At 41.2% G+C, this 20044-nt stretch overlaps 1 protein-coding gene across 1 annotated transcript in view; it reads left to right on the forward strand.

Moving 5' to 3' along the window:
* LOC310893921 (ethanolaminephosphotransferase 1-like) overlaps positions 1-20044 on the forward strand; it is a 56202-nt gene that overhangs the window by 25703 nt on the left and 10455 nt on the right. The window contains exons 5-6 of the mRNA XM_083823433.1: positions 3973-4241; positions 11048-11156. Of these exons, the coding sequence (XP_083679559.1) occupies positions 3973-4241; positions 11048-11156 (378 nt within the window). The remainder of the gene's footprint in view (positions 1-3972; positions 4242-11047; positions 11157-20044) is intronic.

Raw genomic sequence — 20044 nt, forward strand, 5'->3', positions numbered from 1 at the left:
AATCCTTGGCATGCAGCAGTGACATTCTGAGAAGGTACCTGACACTTGTATTAACAGAGAGTGCTTTCAAAGACAGGGAAAATAAAGGACAAAGTGGAGAAAAAGGAAAATGAATGTAGCATTTAACCTAGCATTTAAGGCACTTTGGTGCTTATGGTGTGTGTCAAGAGTGATGGTATGAGTGGGGTGACCAGCCTGAGCTTCTCATAGAGATATCTTTTTTCTTTTCCCCCCCCCCGTGGCTGTTTTTCTTCAATAACATCTTTACATAATTTTCTGTTTTATATTCCATATTTACTTTTACAGCATACTGATATTTCTAGGTCCATTACACTTTGCTGTGCAGTTTTGTGAAGCTACACCTCAGTGAGTTCAGATGTAGATATGGACTGATGCACATCTTGGAGTGACACGGACAGCAGATGGATGTCTTGCTTTCTCTGCAAAGCTAACTCGTGCCAAACTAGAGCATGGAGCTTCAGAGCTCCTTCTGGGGGGACTCAGGCTGGTATGTTTACATGGACTACACTGCGCTGTGCAAGTGTGTCAGCTCTTTTGGAGCTGGTTCCTGTAGGGACCTTCATTGCACAGTGTAGCCATATATTTGCATGCCATAGTTAAGATATCTGGGCTAGATACAAATGGATTCTACATGTACACTGCAGTGCTGGGCAAAGATTCTGGCCACTTTTGATACCAGACCTGTGCATGTAGAGACATCTTCATTAACCTGGGTGTATCCCATTGTGCATACATCTCTCTCTGTATTCTGAATACGTTGGCATTTTACATTCAAGTGGGAGTTTGGGCCAAAATTATTTTGTCCAGAATTTCTTTGTATTTGTATCTTAAAAATCATTGGGACAACCATCACTTGAAGTTGATTACCAGTCAGATTTCCCTAACAGCTCTCTCTAATCATTAGCAGCAGCAATAGTTTCTTTTGTGAAAACCATTTGTTTTGTAACTGTAGGAAATGTCATGAAGTGGCTATTGTTTCATAAATAGGAATTCCATATTGGAGCTGTTATTGTATGACACCCCAGAAAGCTCTTTGGAAATTTAGCTTGTGAGGTTCTTAATGTGGATGCCATTTACCAGTGAGGCCTATAGTTCCGAATGCTTGGAAGGCTAGGAGTGTGATGTTGACAGTCAAAGCTATAATGAACTGATATATATGTAGATTTTTGTGTCTGCTGTCCAAGCCACTTTATGAAATATTTAGTCTCAGATTTAATTCTCCATGGCCAAAGTTTTCCCATTGGAAGATTGCAAAGAGCCATAATAACTAACCAGATATGCAACTTAAGTCTCTCTCAGCTTCTTTTTAATGACACAGTTACTTTCTCCAAATTTCCTGGTATGTTGCTCTTTTTTCCCATTTGTTAAGGTGGTTTGGTATATTTTCCCTTTACGTAAAATTGAATGGTTTTAGCTATTATTTTGAATTTCAATATTTAAAAGTGATGTAATCTTTAATAAAACTGAATATTTATAAACCTTCCTGAGACAAACTATAAGAATTCTGAAGCAACGGAAACGTGGGACAATGTATGTCCTCTATTGAACATACACTCTTATTGGCATGAATGATTTCAAAATGACACCTAAAACAGAAAATATTGTTGATATGGACATATAATTTCATGGATGTATTAGAATGAGTCCAGAGGAGGGCCACAAATGTGTTCAAAGGGCTGGAGCACCTCTCCTATGAAGACAGGCTGAGGGCATTGGGGTTGTTAAGCCTGGAGAAGCGAAGGCCCTGGGGAGACGTTATAGCGGCCTTCCAGCACCTAAGGGGGCCTACAGGAAAGCAGAGGTTGGTGAGGCCCTGGCACAGGCTGCCCAGAGAAGCTGTGGATGCCCCGTGCCTGGAGGTGCTCAAGGCCAGGCTGGATGGGGCTTTGGGCAACCTGGGCTGGTGGGAGGGGTCCCTGCCCATGGCAGGGGTTTGGAACTAGGGGATCTTTAAGGTCCTTTCCAACCCAAACCATTCTGTGACTCTACGATTCAATGATATCTTGAAAAGCTAGTGAAACCACATGGAAAAGGTGTATAAAGATTTCATGAAAACAGTTTAATACATGTATTATAAAGTTCCCATGTTTCTCCCCATGTCTGTTATAATTAGAAGTTCTGTATTTCTTGACACTATTATGAGTCTAAGAGTTTTTAATAAAATGTCCCTACAAAACAAAAACCATTGTTTCACCATGATGTACATATTTTAGTATCTAATATGAGTATTTTTTGTGATAACCTAAAATAATTTATGAATAGAGGAATCTTTTTTTCATTCGCATTTTAAAAAAGAATTACCCCTATGACTGAATTCTCTTGAAATATGAAAGACCATATAATACTTAGGAATGCTTAGGTACCTATTTGCTACTTAAGTTTCAGAAGCATCCTTTAGTAAAGAATTTCTACGTTTGTACTACACTATTCAAGTAAACTCAAGCTTATACACAACTTTCTCTCTGCACATTTCAGTAAGTTACTGTTAATTCAATGGCAGTGTTAATGGAGAGAGAATACGGCTCAAGACGGGGACAAGACATGTTTGAAATCTCCTATGAGATCTTTAATTTTTAGAGTTATGAGAACTGTCTTAAGAGCTTTGTATTTGACTTGAGGATATCTCACAGCTGTTTAGGTATTACAGTAGGGAGATCATCTAAAATCTGTGACAAAATGAAATTCCATGTTTTCCTGGTTTAGATCCCTGAAGTATATTTACATTGAACAAAACCCAGAGTGCTGCCAAATAATCCAGAGAAGTAGGTAGCACGTGATCTGTAGCAGCTGTGGATTCTTGGTCTCACTTTGCCGAATTGTCCCTTCAGTCAGTTATGGGTTAATAATGCTATCAATAGCTGATAATTGTTAGCTATAGTACCTGCCAAGTAACATAAAAAAACCTTTTCCCTGTTATTACAGTGAGCAATTTGTGTAAGATTTGTTCCGTTTACTTTTTCCAAAGAGGTTCAACCTGTGTATTTACGCTTACTCAAAGAAAAAACTACCTCTAAAATGCTCACCAGCGCAGTTACAGAGTGGAGGCTAAGGGTTTGGCAATACAGCCAAGAAAAGATACAGCTGCTAGACCTTCCTCCTTCTCCCTGCCTTCCCCGTCCCTCCTTTGTGCCACCTCCACTGCTTTTCATACACTCGCAGAGCCAGCTCTGTTTAGTGACCCAGAACCAGAAAAAAACTTCGTGTTTGGCTGTGGGTCCTCCCCTGCTCAATGGCAATGAATTCTCAGATTGACTCAAGCCACGCTGTCAAACCGTATTGCAGAGTGAGGTCCACTACAGTGTTTGGGCATCTTTCAAGCACTTAAGCGATCAACACGTAACTCAGCTTAACAGTAAGGTATTCTTGTATCCTAAGATTTCAGCCAAAATTCTCTTTAAAATAGCTTATATAGGCACAGGCACAAATAAGTTTTGTGAAATTGGCTCCATTTAACTGTTAGTCGTTGGGTCATTTAGCATCAGGTAGCACAAATGCCTTGGTGAATCTATCCCACAAGCATGCTCTGTGAGTCTGAAGTGTCAGAAGGTCCACAACACAAATGGACAGTTGTGGAGCCAAATGGACCCATTTCTGTGCTTTTGTTGAGAAGCTGGTTGCATGGACTGACATAAAAGTGTGTTAAGGCAACTAGGGACAAGTAATTATGAATGTCTTTCTAAAGCATGTAAGGACGGTGGCATTCAGTAGAAGAACTGAGGTAAGGACAACGTTACATGAGAACTGAGACAAATATTTTATGACCAATACTGACGTGTTGGTATTGAAAAGACCGTTGTGCCTCCGTTTGCTGTCATCAGTGTATTTTTCCCATGTTATATATAGCAGTGAATTGTAGGTAAGTATATATATATAGTAAAGTCTATGTGAAGAAAGTAACTTCTCTTGTTGTGCTCTAATTCTTTCTTTCTTTTCCTTTTCCAACCCTTTCAGACTCCATAGATGGGAAACATGCTCGAAGGACTCAGTCCAGTAGTCCTCTGGGAGAACTATTTGACCACGGGCTGGATAGCTGGGCTACCTCCATTTTTGTGCTCTCTTTTTTTTCCGTCTGTTCCCGTGACAATGGGAAGACTGGAGTTTCTGTATATACAATGTATATATATTTAAGCATTGTCTTGTTTAACTTTATGTGTTCACACTGGGAGAAATATAACACGGGAGTTCTTTTTCTTCCTTGGGGATACGATCTAAGCCAAGTGGTAAGTATTTATCATTCCTGTTTTATTTTTATTTTTTTAACTATGTTAGTGTTTTCATAATATTACAGAAATAGAAAAATATAGCTCAAGGCAAATGTATTTGGCTGAGAGTTTGAATGTGAAATAGCATAACCCTAGAAGTAATTCAAAAAAATTTCCTGCATTTGCAAAGAAGGGAAATTCTCAAGCAAATTGTCAGCATCAGGGATTCATTGCCTTGCAGGAAAAAGAAAAAACTTGCAGCAAGCCTAGCAGCCAGATGGCATGCGTGAGAATGTCATTTAACTGCATTTGATTTGTGATATTAACAAAAATTATTATGCTCTCTAAAGCCATAAGCAATTTTCCCACAAACGCTAGGTTCTGAGGCATTATGCAGATTAGTCCAAACAGTGTTTATTAACAGTGATTATACAGTTATACATCGTTAGACCTGACCGATTCTACCACCTCTTACGTAGCATGTGGTAATGTAAATAGCGTTGTACTGTACGGCGAGCGTTAACTGTTGTCAAGTGGCTTCTACACTTGCGGAAAAGTCACACTGCTGAAGGTCTCCTCTTTGGGCATGGTGTAACACAAATAACCTGTCAGTCCACAGCCAGTTCACAGGTGACTCCTTGCCTGGCCTACAGCCCTGCCGTGAGGTGGGCCTCTTCAGAAACACGCCCAAATGCACAAGTGAGTAGTAGCAGTAGTAGCAGCAGCGGCTTCGTTGCGTCGCCAAGGGGCCAGTGCTTGGATTTTGGGGCTAACTAGCTTCTGAGATAGCCAGGCTCTTGCAGCCTGAAGAGCACACTCCCAGTCTTCCCGGCTTCCTGTCACAGGCATGAGATGAAAGGTACAGCCAACTCTACATAATTGAGAAGAAGTTTGACAGACGTTCAAATACGTGTTTTAATGGAAATAGAGTATTTGAATTAATGGCTGCAGATGTACTGCTGTAAACATAATCAGAATCCAGTGGTTTGAGAACAGCTCGGAGACGGTGGTCCAGCTGCGGCGCATCTGTTTCATCCCCCAGAAAATTGGCTCTGGGAGAAGGAGTTGGCTCAGGACGACGACATTAGGCAGCCAGCTGGTCTGCAAGTTTCAGCCATAGCTCTGTAAGGCTTCTTAGTGAAGTTCCTTCGGCCGGAGAGGAGTGGCCGTGTTCATACTGATTTCACTTGTTGCTCAAATGACCACTGTAGGTATAAATGGGCATATGTAGAAAGCTCTTTTCGATTGCTGCAGCATCAGAACTGTATTAGTGCTTAAACGTGAGTGGATATCAACTAATGGAGCAGTACTGTGCACTCTGTCGGTGCTTTTAGTGACCTAGGCCTCTGTGACAGCTTTCCCATCTGGAAAATAACGCTAATAACACTTCCCTGCCTCACAGATTTGTGGTAAGGCTTAATTTCAGTTAAGTTTGTCAACTGTTTTGGTTAACTCGGATGCAAGGTGCTAACAAGTATTATTTCCTGTTCCCCTTTGATGCTGGATTGCTGTCCGGGATGCTTTCTTTCTAGTAACTTCTGTGGTAATTTTTTTTTGCAATCAAAATGATAAACATACAAATGTAAAGATTTTTTAATGCTTTTTAGTACAACCATCAACAGTGGTGCTCTGTAAGTCAGTTTTCCTATCTGTAAAAGTTAGCTTTTGTAGTTGTCGTTGTCTGTGAACAAAAAAGCAATGTATAACTTGTAGATCAAGGTAGGTTTTTTTTTTCTTTATTCATTAGTACAAACTAAATACTATGCACACAGAAAGCCCATACATATTTTTTTTCCAACTGTTCTAAGCAGTCTGGTAAAAGATTTTAATTATCCACCAGACATTGCCTTGGTCTTTTTTCTTTTGTTTTGTAAACCAGTTCAGCAATGTCATATGATGTGTGCACTAATAAATGTAGCTCTTCATCTCCAGCTACTGAAGGAGAGGATATGGAGGACAGTAGCAAATGGCTAACGATAAATAGTAAAGTTAATATTACCCTTGCAGTTTTTTTGTTTGTTTGGCTGGTTTGGTTTCCCCACTGCTTATCTGCCAGACATTGCCACAGTTGCTTGCAGAGGAAGAGGGTGAGGAAGCACTCGCAGGCTGCTTTCAGGCCGATTCCAGCTCTTGGTTTCCTCCATGGCATTCCTACCAGGCTGCCTCTGTGCTCTCTCTTAAATAATTTCACTGGCGATATGATGCTATCGCATTGGCATGCCAGACATTCAGGTGGTCTGGTCCCCTACTTCTGCTTTTAAAATGTACGGCGTCCAGGGACTTCGGACTTCGTTATCGTCACAAAGCTCAGGAATACTGTAATTAAGGTAAGCGTGCAGATAAGTGACTGTTGACCTTAACGAAAACTTAACTGGCAGGTAGCTTCCCAGGGCACTGCTGCTGAGTCAGCTCCGTTGTATATAAAGACAGGCAGCCCTCTCTGACCGGCTCTGCGTTGGCTGTGGTATTAAAAGAGCTGTTGTTCATCAGGAAAAAGTGCCTTATTACGAACAGAGAAATTTGTGGGACTTCTGCAGATGACATTTTTCTGTGACTTGACGACTCATCAGAACTGGTAACCTAATTACGGGAGCTGGGCTGTAGCTGGCCCTCCAATTAGCTTTGATTAGAGCAGACAGCCATTTGTAGGAAGCTGTGTCGTGTAAACTTGAAAAATGGCTGTGATCGGTCTGAAAGAGCCGGTCAGAGGGCTGCTGTGTTTGTGGGCCCAGCATCTGCAGCAGTGGGAGCTCTTCCCCACTCTCCTCCCCCCGGCACAAAGCTGTCCTGTGCTTGTCCTCTGCAGGCAGGGAGAGATGCAGCAGGAGCGGCCTCCTGTTACCATATCGTCCAGACAGTTTTTGATAGGTTTTCAAGTGAGCACACCTATTAGAAACCACCAAAGTCATGGGCTGAAGACAAGGCTTAAGAAGAAACCCCGGGTACTTTCGGTGGGAAATTATCTCAGATACATCTTGTGAAAATGATCACTTTTTTTTTTATGGTCACAAGCCCAACCAAAGAAAGCTAGTATAATACCTGCAAATTAAGTTTCTTGGAGACAAAAGGCCAAAGCTTTCCTGAGAAATGACAATTTTGGGCTTCCTGCCATGTGTTAATTTTTACAGACATGCCCTTGGTTATTTAAAAATCTGTTTTCCCCTGAAAAATGTAGTATTACCTAATTCTGCTGTGGCTTTTTATAAGCCACTGCAGTTGAGTTCATAGGAGGGGAGCAGAGTATTCATTGTTCTTTAATGTGATGCTGTGTACCTCTGCTGACATTGGTGCTGTAAGCTTTACACCTGCCTTAAGTGTAACAGGGACGTACCCTTCGTTTTCTTAAATACCAGATTAAAAGTGAAAATAAGAACCCCGTTAGAACTGCAGTGACTCAGGTGGCTTGCACGTTCCCTCCTCTCATTATTCCCAGCCAAGAGGGCAAGCTGGAAAAAAAAAAAAAAAGAAAAAAAGCAGGAAAGCACAAAGATCAGATGTGAAAGGAAGCAGGCAGCTCTTTGCTCTCTCCAGCACTGCCCTGCCACTGCCGGGAGCGGATGGCCAGAAGCTCTGTGTATGGCAGAGCCTGGTGGCACGGAGATGCAGACCACAAGCCCCAGGTTTTCAGTCTGAGGTGCTTCCCTCGTTGGTTCCCATGTCTGCTTGCCTGCCTGGGACAGTCCCACCTACAGTCCCAGTGAGAAAACTCTGCTTGCCCTGAAACTCCAAATAAACGAAGTGTGTGACACGGGCGGCAACATCAACATTGTAGAACTTGCTTTTGTCCTTTCTTTCAGTGTCTATCATAACATGGGAAGGAGATTCTTGGATGCTATGTACCAGGTTTTCCTATGACAAGCAGTTTGCAAAACTTATGCTGCAATATTTTAAATATCCCCTTTTCCGGGGAAGTGCTGTGGCAGCCAGTGTTTCAGCAATCAACAAAGAAATCCAGAGCAATGCACATCAGAGCTTTTAAAAATGTCTGTCTCCTCTGAGGGACAAAAAAAAAGTCTATTAAAAAGATAAATGAAGATGTGCATCTGTCAATCTTTGGTCACATGATCAGAATTTAGTGTCTTTCTATTTCAGGTTAAATAAAACATTTACCTTCATCATTTTTCTAAGAAAAAAATAAGTGACTTTTTCTGGTGAAGAAGTAATATTTATCATTATTTAGTTTAAAGGTAGGAGTGCACTGGAGTGGTTCATGTTTACTCTTAGGAAAATGTCATATTTTATATTCAGGAGAAAACATAAACTTGTATTTTAAATGACTTTGCTCTCTAGATGTTCAGTTTGAGTACTGTGTTAATGGAAAGCATTTCAAGACACGATCAATTAATATTATTGTAATATGCTAGCGAAACAATATTACAGTAAAATTACTATCGTTTTGGTGGAATCAAAAATTTAAAAGCATAGTGTATTTTAAAAAATGATGAGGAAATGTTTGATTTTTCTTGTGTAATATAACATGCAGCATATTGATGAGCATGTGTGCAGGACACATTAACCTACAAATTAACACCATCTATTTTTTTGTCAGCACTAAGTACTGTTGCCTCATAGATGAGGCCTTGGCAAACCAAAAATTGGCCTGGTCAAGATGCTGCAGAATCCAATACTGTATATGTCTGACACTCACTTGCAATACAATCCTTACTTGTGTTATTTAATTAGGACTTCTCATTTTGCAAAATGTTGTAATTACGTGTACTTGCTAAATACAAGCTTTACATCTGAGAAGTCCTAAATCCAATCAATGTCAGAGATGGGAATAAAAAACCTGGCCATCTTTTCACAAGTAGGAACTTAGAACTTAGTTTCACTTAGGAACACAACTTTACATTACGTTTATGTATGTATGTATGTATTTGTTTATTTTTACAAGCAGTGCCTTTTAAAACAGTCTCGTGTTTATACAGCTTATCAATGTACTTAGCTTTTGTCTAATAATTCTGACAATCTTCAATTTTTGCTAATACAGCTTAGATCAAGGGACACAGCCAGTTTCTCATCTTCCCAGCTTTCTAAAGGAGATCTGCGAGAGTGCCGCAGTTAAGTCAAAGTGGTGGTTGTTATGAATTTCAGTGATGCTGGGGCCTCAGTTAAAATTCTCTAAAAAATGAAATACCACAGAGCTGAAGCCAGAGAGTGTTTCTCATACACAACATCTGCTCAATGAGAGACAATCTCAGCCTGTGAGCGCTGAATCACCGAGTCCCAAGGCACAGGGCTTCCCTAGAGAGCCTGTTGCATCAACGCTCCTGTTCCTAGAGGTGTGCTGGCATCTGACAGCGATACTCATGAATGTACTGCCAAAAATACTGACTGTAATAGTGGATAATACTGAAGTTCCCCTTTCATCACTTGCCAAAAATATCTGTTCAGAATTCAACGTGTGAGGGTAAATTCAGGCTCTGTCAAAGCCAGTTGGAGTTTTGCCCTCAACTCTTTTGGGGCCAGGAGTCCAACCGTCACGTCTATGGATAACATAATGCAATTTCTTTAGGAAGCCAAATGTTAGCTCTGTTGTACTCGGTTGTAAAACCCATTGTACGCATCCTTCATTTAGACCAATTTTTTTTCAATGGCCCACGCTAGGATTTTCATACTAGTGCCTGCTTTTCTCCATTGCAGATCTCTTGCTTTTTCTTGCACAGGCAGTTCATTCATGCAGTCCTGCAGTGCCCCATTCAAGCAAATTCTTTGCAAGTTATGTAATGGTAGGGCAAGAATCTCGCATTTAGATACAGAGAAGTGAAGTCAAATAAAGCAACATCTAAATGTAATAGGAAGTTTAATCAACAGCAGTGTTCTGCTGCTAATCCATGATCTTAGCCTGTTATCTAGAAAAAAGAGTTTTGTGTACCTTTAAATCAGCATTTGTTTTATTTAGAAGACTGGAAATGTGTTTGTCAAAGTTATAAATGAAGAAACGCATAATGTAGTAAAAACTGCCAACAGCCCAAACCAAGAGAAGCACGAGCAGGAGCGGGGCGCGAAGCCGTGCCGGCTGGTGCCCTCACCAGCAGGAGCTGGTGTCGAGGGAGAGGGAGGGCACTGGAGGGGAGGGCATCAAGGGCAAAACGGCCTGGGAACTGCTGCATCTCGTTCAGTGCTGTGGTTGCAGGTTGCACACCTAAAATGGTGGAACTTGGTCAAATTTGTGCCGTAAGCCTTTGGTGGGCAGCGCTGCTACAAGTCATACCGTGGGTATGAAAGCTTTGCTATAGGAGCTATAGAGTTTTGGCTGCATTAAGATTTCTGACCTCACCTGTGTTTCAAAACTAGCTCTCAACAGACAGTAGAAATGACATTTACATCATTACTGAAGCCAGTGGTACTCAAGCATGTTAGGCATGAGGCTTGTGTACGGGTCCTTTCAGTCTTAATGAAGTATGACCACTTCTTTCTTTCTGTATCCTGTAATGATGATTTCTGTCAAACGAATTAAAAATCAGGGAAGACTTCAGCTCCCTGCTCATCCTTTGATTTCTTCACATTCAATGGAATTCTGTGATGATTTCAGGTGAACTTATATATGTATTTTTTTCCCTTACAGTAATTTTGGTATGATCAGTTCAGGGTGCTGAGCTGCAGAATTAATCATATCAGTTACCAGCAAGTTGCTTGCTTACTTCTAAACCATTTTGCCTGAACGTTACTCTGAACATTGCTTCACTACTTACAATTAGTTGTTTTGTGATGGCAGCATGAGGTCCTGTAATGCGGAGACTTGCATTTGTGCTAAGAAGATAAGTGAAATTCTGTGCCTTTAGAAGTAAAGGATTAAAAATACTTTGTCCTTTTTTCTATAGGTCTTAATAACAGCATATCTGCTCACTGGTCTTGTTGGTGTGGAAGTTTGGCAGAAGCCTTACCTGTTTGGTTATTACATTACAGATGTATTAGTAATCTTGCTTATAGGTAAGTGTCCGGATCCATGGAAAACTTTACTGTTTTTTTAATTATTTTGAATAGATGATTCTTGTATTTCCTTTATAATTTCTTTTTCCTTTTGCAAGTGCTGGCTAGTCCAAAAGCTACGAGAATAGATGTGATTAATAGGGTTAATACTGGAAAACTTTAAGCTGGCAGATCATTATGGAAATACTTTTTCCTTGCTGAATTTGTATCTGTAGTACTCAAATAATACAAAAACTGTTCCTTAGTTACATGTGCAGATGAATGCTCTGTACTGGTTGTTTTTCAAACACTGTTTTTCTCAGGAACTGCGAATGTCGCTCAGGTAAAATGTTGTTTGCATTTACATATGGTGTAAAATTAATGTTTTGGCCTGCAGCACACGATGATCCAAAACATTATGCATAGAAGGAAGAAAGGTATTATTTAAATAATGTTAGGCAGCATAGGTGTAAATCTTAAGAAGGTCCTAGATGGTTTCTAGGCTATTTTTAGGATTACTTTCAGAGCAGAAATGATGCATTTTTCATACACAGCAATGGCCTATTTGTTCATTACTTGATACTGTCAGTGTAGTTTGAAATAAGCACTGAGCATCTTTCAACTGCTACAGCTAGACTCAGAACAAAGGATTTACATTTTAATGAACTAAAACCACCGTAGTCTTAGCTAAAGATGTATGCATGTGAAATGGCTTCGATGTGTTGCTTGAAAGGTGAAGAAATCAGATTTTATATATATATATATATATATATATATATATATATATAAAAGAGACTTTTATATGAACATACAAATTATGACAAGAGGGCCCCAAAAGAAGTGTTTGGCACAGGCAGGGCAAATAGAAATGCTTTCAGGCCTTGAGCCACATAAAGGACTTGGATAAAGGTGTTTGTGCCTCCAGCTAGGAGCTACCTGAGCTTTTCCTGGGGGTAATCCTGAAGCCACTGCGCTGACACAGGTTCTCTTCACCTTTCCTGCAGAGATCCAGCAGATGCTGTGCCCAGCCTCAGAGGTGCTTACCAGCGTTCACGGATTTTAAAAGGCTCTTTGCAACCACCCCGGGCTCAGGCTTTGCTTTCTGTTAGCAGCATGTGCAAGGACGTGTTTTTGACAGCCCTTTGTGCTCTAGCCCGGCTGTAAAAATGACCATGTGCGACCAAGGTTGAGTGGTCTTTTTATTTGTCAAGCCCGTTTTGTGTGCTCTATGGAAGGGAAAGAAAGGAAAGGGAAAACCCAGCAGCTGCCCTTTCAGTTAGCAATGAATGATTCAGAAGGCCAGAGGCGTAGCTAGGAATTGCCCTCTGGTGGCTGCAGGGCCGTGAGGGAGGGCAGAGGGCTCTGGAGGGCCTGCTGCAGGTCCGGCAGAGATGGTGGGGGCTGGCCTGCGAGGGAGACGTGTGCTGGTGGTGTCTGCCCGCAGGGTCCAGCCCCTGAGCACCCTCCTTCCACCCTACGCACATCGCTGCGGCTGCTCCTGCTGTCAAGGCACATGACAGCCAGTTCAGGGAGTGAAGAGATGACTCCCCTTGCGCTTGGGAAGCCATGGGCAAAGGTTTAACTCAAGCTAGTCAACGTATTAGGAAGATTTGTGCTAGGAAAGCACGTCGGTGTGACACAATCTGCAGAAGCAAGCATCCTTTTTCATACTCTACTGTAAAGCAAAGCTTGATGGAATAGTCCCTCAGAGTAGGGAAGAAGCACCACTTGTGCCTGATGTGGCATGCTCGCGTGAATGGATCTATAAGCAGAGAACTGGGTACTTCCTCCATCATTGTCCCGAGCAGAGCAGATGTAACTAAGAGCCAAAAACCTCTTTAAAAACACTGTCCATCACACACTATCTATAATGCCATTTAACAGGGTGACTTCTGCAGCTTAATTCAAGCAAGTTATGGGTTGAAAGTGTGCAAGAAATGATCTTGGTTGACTGCATATTACCCCATTTATACGGCGCTTAGTAATTCTTTTAAAAACAGAGACTGTGTTTAAATGTTAAAAAAGTAGCATCCTTCCACTTAGGATCATGCTGATCCAGAAGGGACTTCAGCTTCATCGCAGGTTTGAATCTCAGTTCAGCAACAGTGATTAAAGTGTTTATCATTGGATAACCTGCGTGCAGTGAGTACGGATACGTAAAGTTTTTAGAAGCTTCCAGTAAATCTCAGGACCCCACTGTGCTGAAAAAGTGTCAGTCTAGTCTATGCCAAGGGCTGAGCAAGCAGGAAGATTGAATTATTTTCCCCCCTTGCAGAGGCTGCAGCAAGTGTGCCTTGCTCACTCCGGGAACCCCCTCTCCAGCACGCTCAGTGAAATGCCTTTGTGGCTACTCAAAAACCAGAGCGATGCAGTAGGGCCTCAGATGCTTTTTATGAGTTTGTTTCCCAGGACCCCGAGAGGAGCCATTAAACTGTAACTGGCTATCCTTAACCCTCTGGTGGCGTTTAAGAGCCACCAGTGCTCGCGCTAACAATGGGGCTACATGTCTGCCTCGTCAGTACTTGGCGCAGCGTGTGCCTGCAGCTCCGTGCTTTCACTGTTCTGTACACAACAGGAGCTCGACTGCCGAGCTGTCCCTTTCCCGAGAACAGCTGGGCTTTAGCGAGTACCTTTTACAGCGGGAAGGAATCCAAACGAGAAGCACAAGAGTGGAGTTTTTCAGATGTCTTTCCTGGAGTTTCTGGGAAAAAAAAAATGAAAAAAGAAAAACACGTATAACCTGAGGATGAACTCCGCTCCGAGCACATCCCCAGTGGAAGCTGTGGTATCACCAGGTGACACTCACCCACTGAAAATGGAATTTTTATCAGGTGCCAGAACACACAAAGATATACATAAAAACCGCAGCAATGCCAGTGTTTAGATTAGACGTTTTAGGAAAACCTCCCAAGAGAGAGAGTTTTACATATGTCCCTGCGAACTGTCTAGCACACTGTGAACACCTGTACGAAGGTCAAGTCTTGGGCTGCTGAAGAGTGCCCTTGGAGGACTCCCACATGAAGCTGAAAAACTTCGGCGAAGTCTTTTATGGGAGGTCTGCTATCTAGCAAAGGGGCAGCTATCGTTTTCGCAGGCAGTGAATGCATTTCCATCCTGAAGCTCCAGTCCTTAAGCCCCCTAACACACACCTAGCTAAACATCAAACAAAATAAGCAAGGCTATTCTTATGTTTCCAGAGTGTGTTATCCTGGCTTCTGGACAGAAATGTTTTTGTTTGTTTGTTTGTTTGTTTCTGTTAGCATGAAAGTAGCCAGACCTTTCTAAAGGTATGTGCCTGTGTGCTCAGCTGCAACCAATTACTTCTTCTCTCAGCAAGGCTTTTGTGGCTGACACTCCAAGAGCCCTGCTGGGATTTAACCACCACTGTCCCATAGCATTATCTGGCTAACTCGGGTCTCTTCAAAGGGCACCACTGAGGTGAGAGCTATAGTATCAAGAAGAAGAGAAGGCTCCGGGGAGACCTTATAGCAGCCTTCCAGAGCCTACACGGGGCCTAGAGGAAAGCTGGGGAGGGACTCTGTGTCAGGGTGTGTAGTGATAGGACAAGGGGGAATGGCTTTAAACTAAAAAAGGGGAGATTTAGGTTGGATATAAGGAAGTCATTCTTCACTCAGAGGGCGGTGAGGCACTGAACAAGCTGCCCAGAGAAGCTGTGGATGCCCTGTCCCTGGAGGTGTTCAAGGCCAGTAGTGCCCAGATCCAACTAGTGAAGCTCATGCTGACCCTATTTTTCAAAGTACAGGTTTGAACATGAAATGTGAATGGTGTACTAACAGCTGTCAGAGATCGGAAACTTGAACTTTCTTTTAGAGATGAGGCCAAAGTATTCAGAATTTTTTCCTATGATGTGTACAGGATTGTTACAGACCTCTGCAAGGAGTGTGTGTGACTTGAGGTGCACTCATTCTCTGAGCTACTTAAGTATATGAAACAGGGAGTAAGTATGTAAATGAAAACATATTAGCAGCAAAAAACTAATGATCAAGCTAAGCCACACCATTTGGAACATGCCAAGTATTTGAATTTTGTAATACTGAGAAAACATAGTTATCCATCTAAAACAGTGCCTTGTACTTAAATAGTGTCCTCTATCATATGTATCGAAGGAGGACACCGAAGTCCATGCAGTCAGAAGTTATACAACAGCCTGCTCTTTCTTCAACGTCATGAAAGGTTTGGAAGGCCATGGTTAAACAATGTTTTCCATAAATCCATTCAGCATATCTGCATCAGAGCAGGCAGGCAGATTGCTTTTGGCTGGAGCAATCTGGACGTGGTCCTCTACCTCTGCTCTGGGGAGCAGCTGCAGTGAGGCACCTTGCTCTCCCATAAAAAAACTGGTGATCCCATTAGCCTTCATAACAGTGCAAAGTACTGATCACAAAGTCAACTTAAATGCACTTATGATGGTGGAAGGGATTTTTCTTTTGCATATTTACATGTATTACTTATAAATGCTTTCTGCTTCGTGCCAATAAGTCATTCTCTAGCGTTTTCCTGTAGCTCCCATTGTGAGTTAGCTGATTGTTTCACCTCACTGGTGGACAGTTCAGTGATTAAATGTTAAGTGATATGTTTTCCAAACGTTACCACTCCTACAGGCCCTGACTAGCCTTGTTTTAAAAGTGTAGTTAACATGAGTTGGCTTCTACTTGTCTGTCACCAACTTAACATTTATTAAAGCATTGTTGTGACAGATTGTACAAGGCTACTTTGAAGTAAAGGGTGTGAAATACTCACCTGTCACTCAAGATCAATATAAAAAGCAATGCTGGAGTAACCCATCTGAAGCAGTCAGAACAATAACCCAGAAAACAAGAGCACTGGGGGCTGGCGGCAGTGTGGTTTCAGAGGATGCTGATCACAGGTGGGAGTGGGATCGATGGTGTTGACCCCATGATGGTGATCATAATGATGGTGAGGAGTCATTTCACATGCAGTGAGAGCCCCATAAGAAAGTCAAATAAGGGGGCTCACCCATCTGAGCCCTTCTGGAAGGCAGCCTTGGATTTTCAACTAAGGGCACCACGTCTTAGGTGTTTGATTTTTGCTGTACTCAGAAAAAGAGAGTTAAGCTTACATGGTTTGTAAATAGGACTACATCAAAGCAGCAGCTACATCCATAAACTAGTTTCTCGGTCTATACTAAATCCCTCCAAATACTAGTTGTTAGCTTGCAGCTCACTTCAAAGAGATTAATGCAGTGTGGTCTTTCCTAGACTCTGAAAATAAGCAATGAAATCAGCAAGCATGATAAACGCATCCCTTTACAGTCTTTATATTCAAGAAGTCTGAGGTGCTAAACATCCAAAACATACATCAGCTTTGTGCATGAACACAGTGCTTATGTCTGCACACTGCTCTTAATCCATGTAAAATCATTTCATAGTGTGTAGGTGTGTTCAGGTGTACTTTTCGTCTGTCCTTATATTGCTTAATGTATGCAGACTTTACAGGATCAATTAAATCTGAAAATTGTATATACATTTTCTAGGAGTTTTTTTTTTTTTGTTCCCCAATTACTAAGTGGTTCTAAGACTGCCATTTTATATAATAATAAAACATAATTTTATAGCTACTGGACAGCTCAACATGCAATTATCTGTTTGGACAACCAATTAAGCAGTTGTCTTCTCAAGAAATGCCAGGGAAAATCACGCAGTTCCACAAAAAGCTGCTGCTCCAGTTATAAATTCTAATGAAGCCGACTTTCAGGCGCTGATCAGTGTGCTAAACATTCAGTCGCTAAGATTTTTTTCATGTGTCTCGCTGCTCTAAATGTGGAAGACTTTCTGAAAAAATGTGGAAAAAATATTTAAAAGACATTACAAGATAATACTGATACCTATATTTTTTTTTGGTGTGTGTATAGTAGAAAAGGAAGGTAAATGGCAAATTTAACAGCCCATTTTGTTAAAGCAAGCATTGACTATGATGAATTATTAACCTAGACAAGTATGGGATATTGAAGAATAAGAGAGGAGGGTGATGGTATTTAATTTCTGGACTGAAATGCACCTACAACTGTTAAAGTGTTTTTGCTAAGTTAATTTTCTGCAATATGTGAAGTCAAACGTCTGTGCAGACCTCTTCACTGCCTCCAAATTGGGAGGAGGATTCACTGCTCTGGGACTTGTGTATTTGAGGAAGGACAAGGGGAGTGGAAAGGTACCCATCAGAAAGAATTTAGAATAAGGAAGGTGTGGAGAAGATAAACAGCTAAGATAAGCACTGCTCTTCCTTTGAAGCAGCATAATTCAGTAAAAACAGAGCTTTCATTGTCCTAGCTACCTACTTAGGATTGCTTTTTATTTAGCATTGTTCAAAATCTTTGTAGTTTGGTGTGTTCAGGAGCACATTCACCTGAGATAGGTTTCTGGCTTTGCTTGAAAGCCAGCGCGGGCCTCTTTTGTTGGTAAATGGAAGAGCATTGTCTAGAACTGGCAGCAGTGCTGGCATTCATTTCTTTGCAGGTACAGCAGCCACACCAAGTAACTGCATTGGGCCGTGGCACGATAGCCCTGCAGTCTGCTGGCCTTCAGCAGGCTTGGGGGCATGCTTTAAGATGCCCTCGTGTAACTTAATTACATTACCACCAGTCTAGTGTAACATCTCAGACAAATGTAGTACACTATCTGTCACGTTCGCTTTTTTTTTTTTTTTTTTAAATTCGCTCAGAAATATCCCACAACTAACATCTTACAGTTCGGAATTGAATTTGAAAGCACTAAATGAAATCTAAAGCTGTTACTAGAACTGATGGGAATTACCTTTTTGGTCCTTTCTTTACACACATATATATGTGTATGTCTGTGCTTATGTATCTATGTTCATAGGTATATAAATCTGTATGCATATATATACAAATTTGGAAAACAAGATATGTCTTTATTTCTGACATATCTGTAATCCCGAATTCCTGAATGCATTGTTGTTTTTGTTGTTGTGTTTTAATACAGACAAAATAATTCCCAATAAAGAGCTTTGTAAATGCTTGTTTCTCTGAAAAGAGAGGCAAGATAGCGCAAGGCTCAGGATTTGGGCTTGATACCTTCAGCCTAGCATGACACAAGAATTCCCTGTGTGTATTTGTGCCACCCGTCTGTGCTTTAGTGTTTCTGCCCCGAGAGCAGAGCTGTTTTGTTACTGTTGGGCTTCAGGATTTAAATAGGCTAGGGAAAATATTAAATGTGAAATTAAAAAGTACTGCAACAGCAGTGATAATTTTAATAAATACTTGTGGAGTTCTATTTTATATAGTGTGATAAAAACTTCTAATGCACTAAGCTTGATTAAAAAAAAAGATTTTAAAATAAAATAGGCCATAAAAAAAAAAAAGAAAAAAGCACCGACACCGTCCCTTGGGCAGTGCTAAGGTGGCTGAGTGCCAGAGGGACAGCCTGGTGGCTTTCCAGGCTGCACCTTTTGTTCCCTGGACCAGCAGGGAATGGCAGCAATGTGGAAGCAGCAGTTTAGCTCCTGGGCACAAAGAACTCCTTAATGCCAATTAAAAAGCAGACTTAATGAGTACCAAAAGCAGCCCCCGAGCCAGGCCTCCTTAGCTAAAAAAAGATGGGGAAAGCAACATGTCGTAGGAAATGATGGAATTTTGAAAATCCCATAAGAAACAGGGGAACACCCTTTGCCTTCCCTACCGCATCCTCAGCTCTCACTCCGTTAAAGGGAAGCTGCCTCAAAATACAGAGGAGTAACTGGTGTAGCTGTCCCGCTCAGAAAGCGACTTTTAGCTAGCTTGGGGATTGTTTGTGGTCAGTGTGTTATTTCTAACTAAAATGGCACTTCATAAAAATAACAAATCGTTGGCAACCATTGGTCTTTGAATTCTATTTCTAGTTCCAGTCTCTATTTCTGTTCCTCTTGGTTGCTTTTCTCCTAACAAATCAAACTTCAGGATTGCAGCAGGAAATTTAGATTTAACCTCAAGAGTCAATGTTTTGTCTCATGTCTGCTCTAATGTGATGCAGATGTTGGAACTGCTGTACGTAACTCAAGATTTTATTGAACTAGCCCTCCCTGCCTAATAGAAAACATAGCTAACTGTAGTGCACATACAACACAAATAATTCTGAAGGCACTACGCTTGTGAATTTTATAAATATATTTACAAAATACTTGGGCTATTACTTCGATTGCACAGCCTTCAGCTCTTTGATGCAATGGTAAAGAAGCAGAGTTCTTTGACCTATCTGTTTTAAGAAGCAACAACAAGTAAACACGTGAAAATGCAATACCTGAAATTATTTACAGCCTGGACATTGTTTTTCCAGTTCTTTGTTTCTTCCTTTTTAAAAGATAATCAGAAAGACTGGGGAAGGAGAATATTTATTGCATCCCTTTTTATGTCTTTTGTTTTCCAGCAATCCTGATCTCCACTGTTCCTGCTCTTTTAGTTTGCCTTCTCTTGAGTTGCCACTCTGGCCATGCTAAAGGCTTAGATATGTCTTTGCTGAGGACTGAACATTAAACGCTGACGTTGCTTGAGACTCTGTTAAGCCATGTTGGTCCCAGTACAAAGTGCTGTGAAATAGTTCTTACCTGTGTCCATTCTTACTGCCTTTTAATTTGCCTAATTTCTAATAACCAGGTAAAAGTTTGCTGCCCTGACTCTACTCTGCATTTCTTAAATTAATTTTTTAAAGGTAAAACCAGAAAGTTTACAATATTGGAGTGCTGTTCTTCCCCATAAAAAAACTGTTAATTATGTATGCATTTAGTGCTCCCTCAATAATCCTTATGCCTTATATTGTAAAGCCAGGCAGAAATATACTACATAGAGCAATCTCCAAGCAGCAAACAGAGCAGGTAAAGGCACTTGATACACAGAAAGTGGGAAAACCCAAACCCAAACCAGAGAGCTCCGTAGGGAA

The sequence above is a fragment of the Anser anser genome, assembly GCF_964211835.1.
Source record: "Anser anser genome assembly, chromosome: 2".
NCBI classification, from domain to species: domain Eukaryota; kingdom Metazoa; phylum Chordata; class Aves; order Anseriformes; family Anatidae; genus Anser; species Anser anser.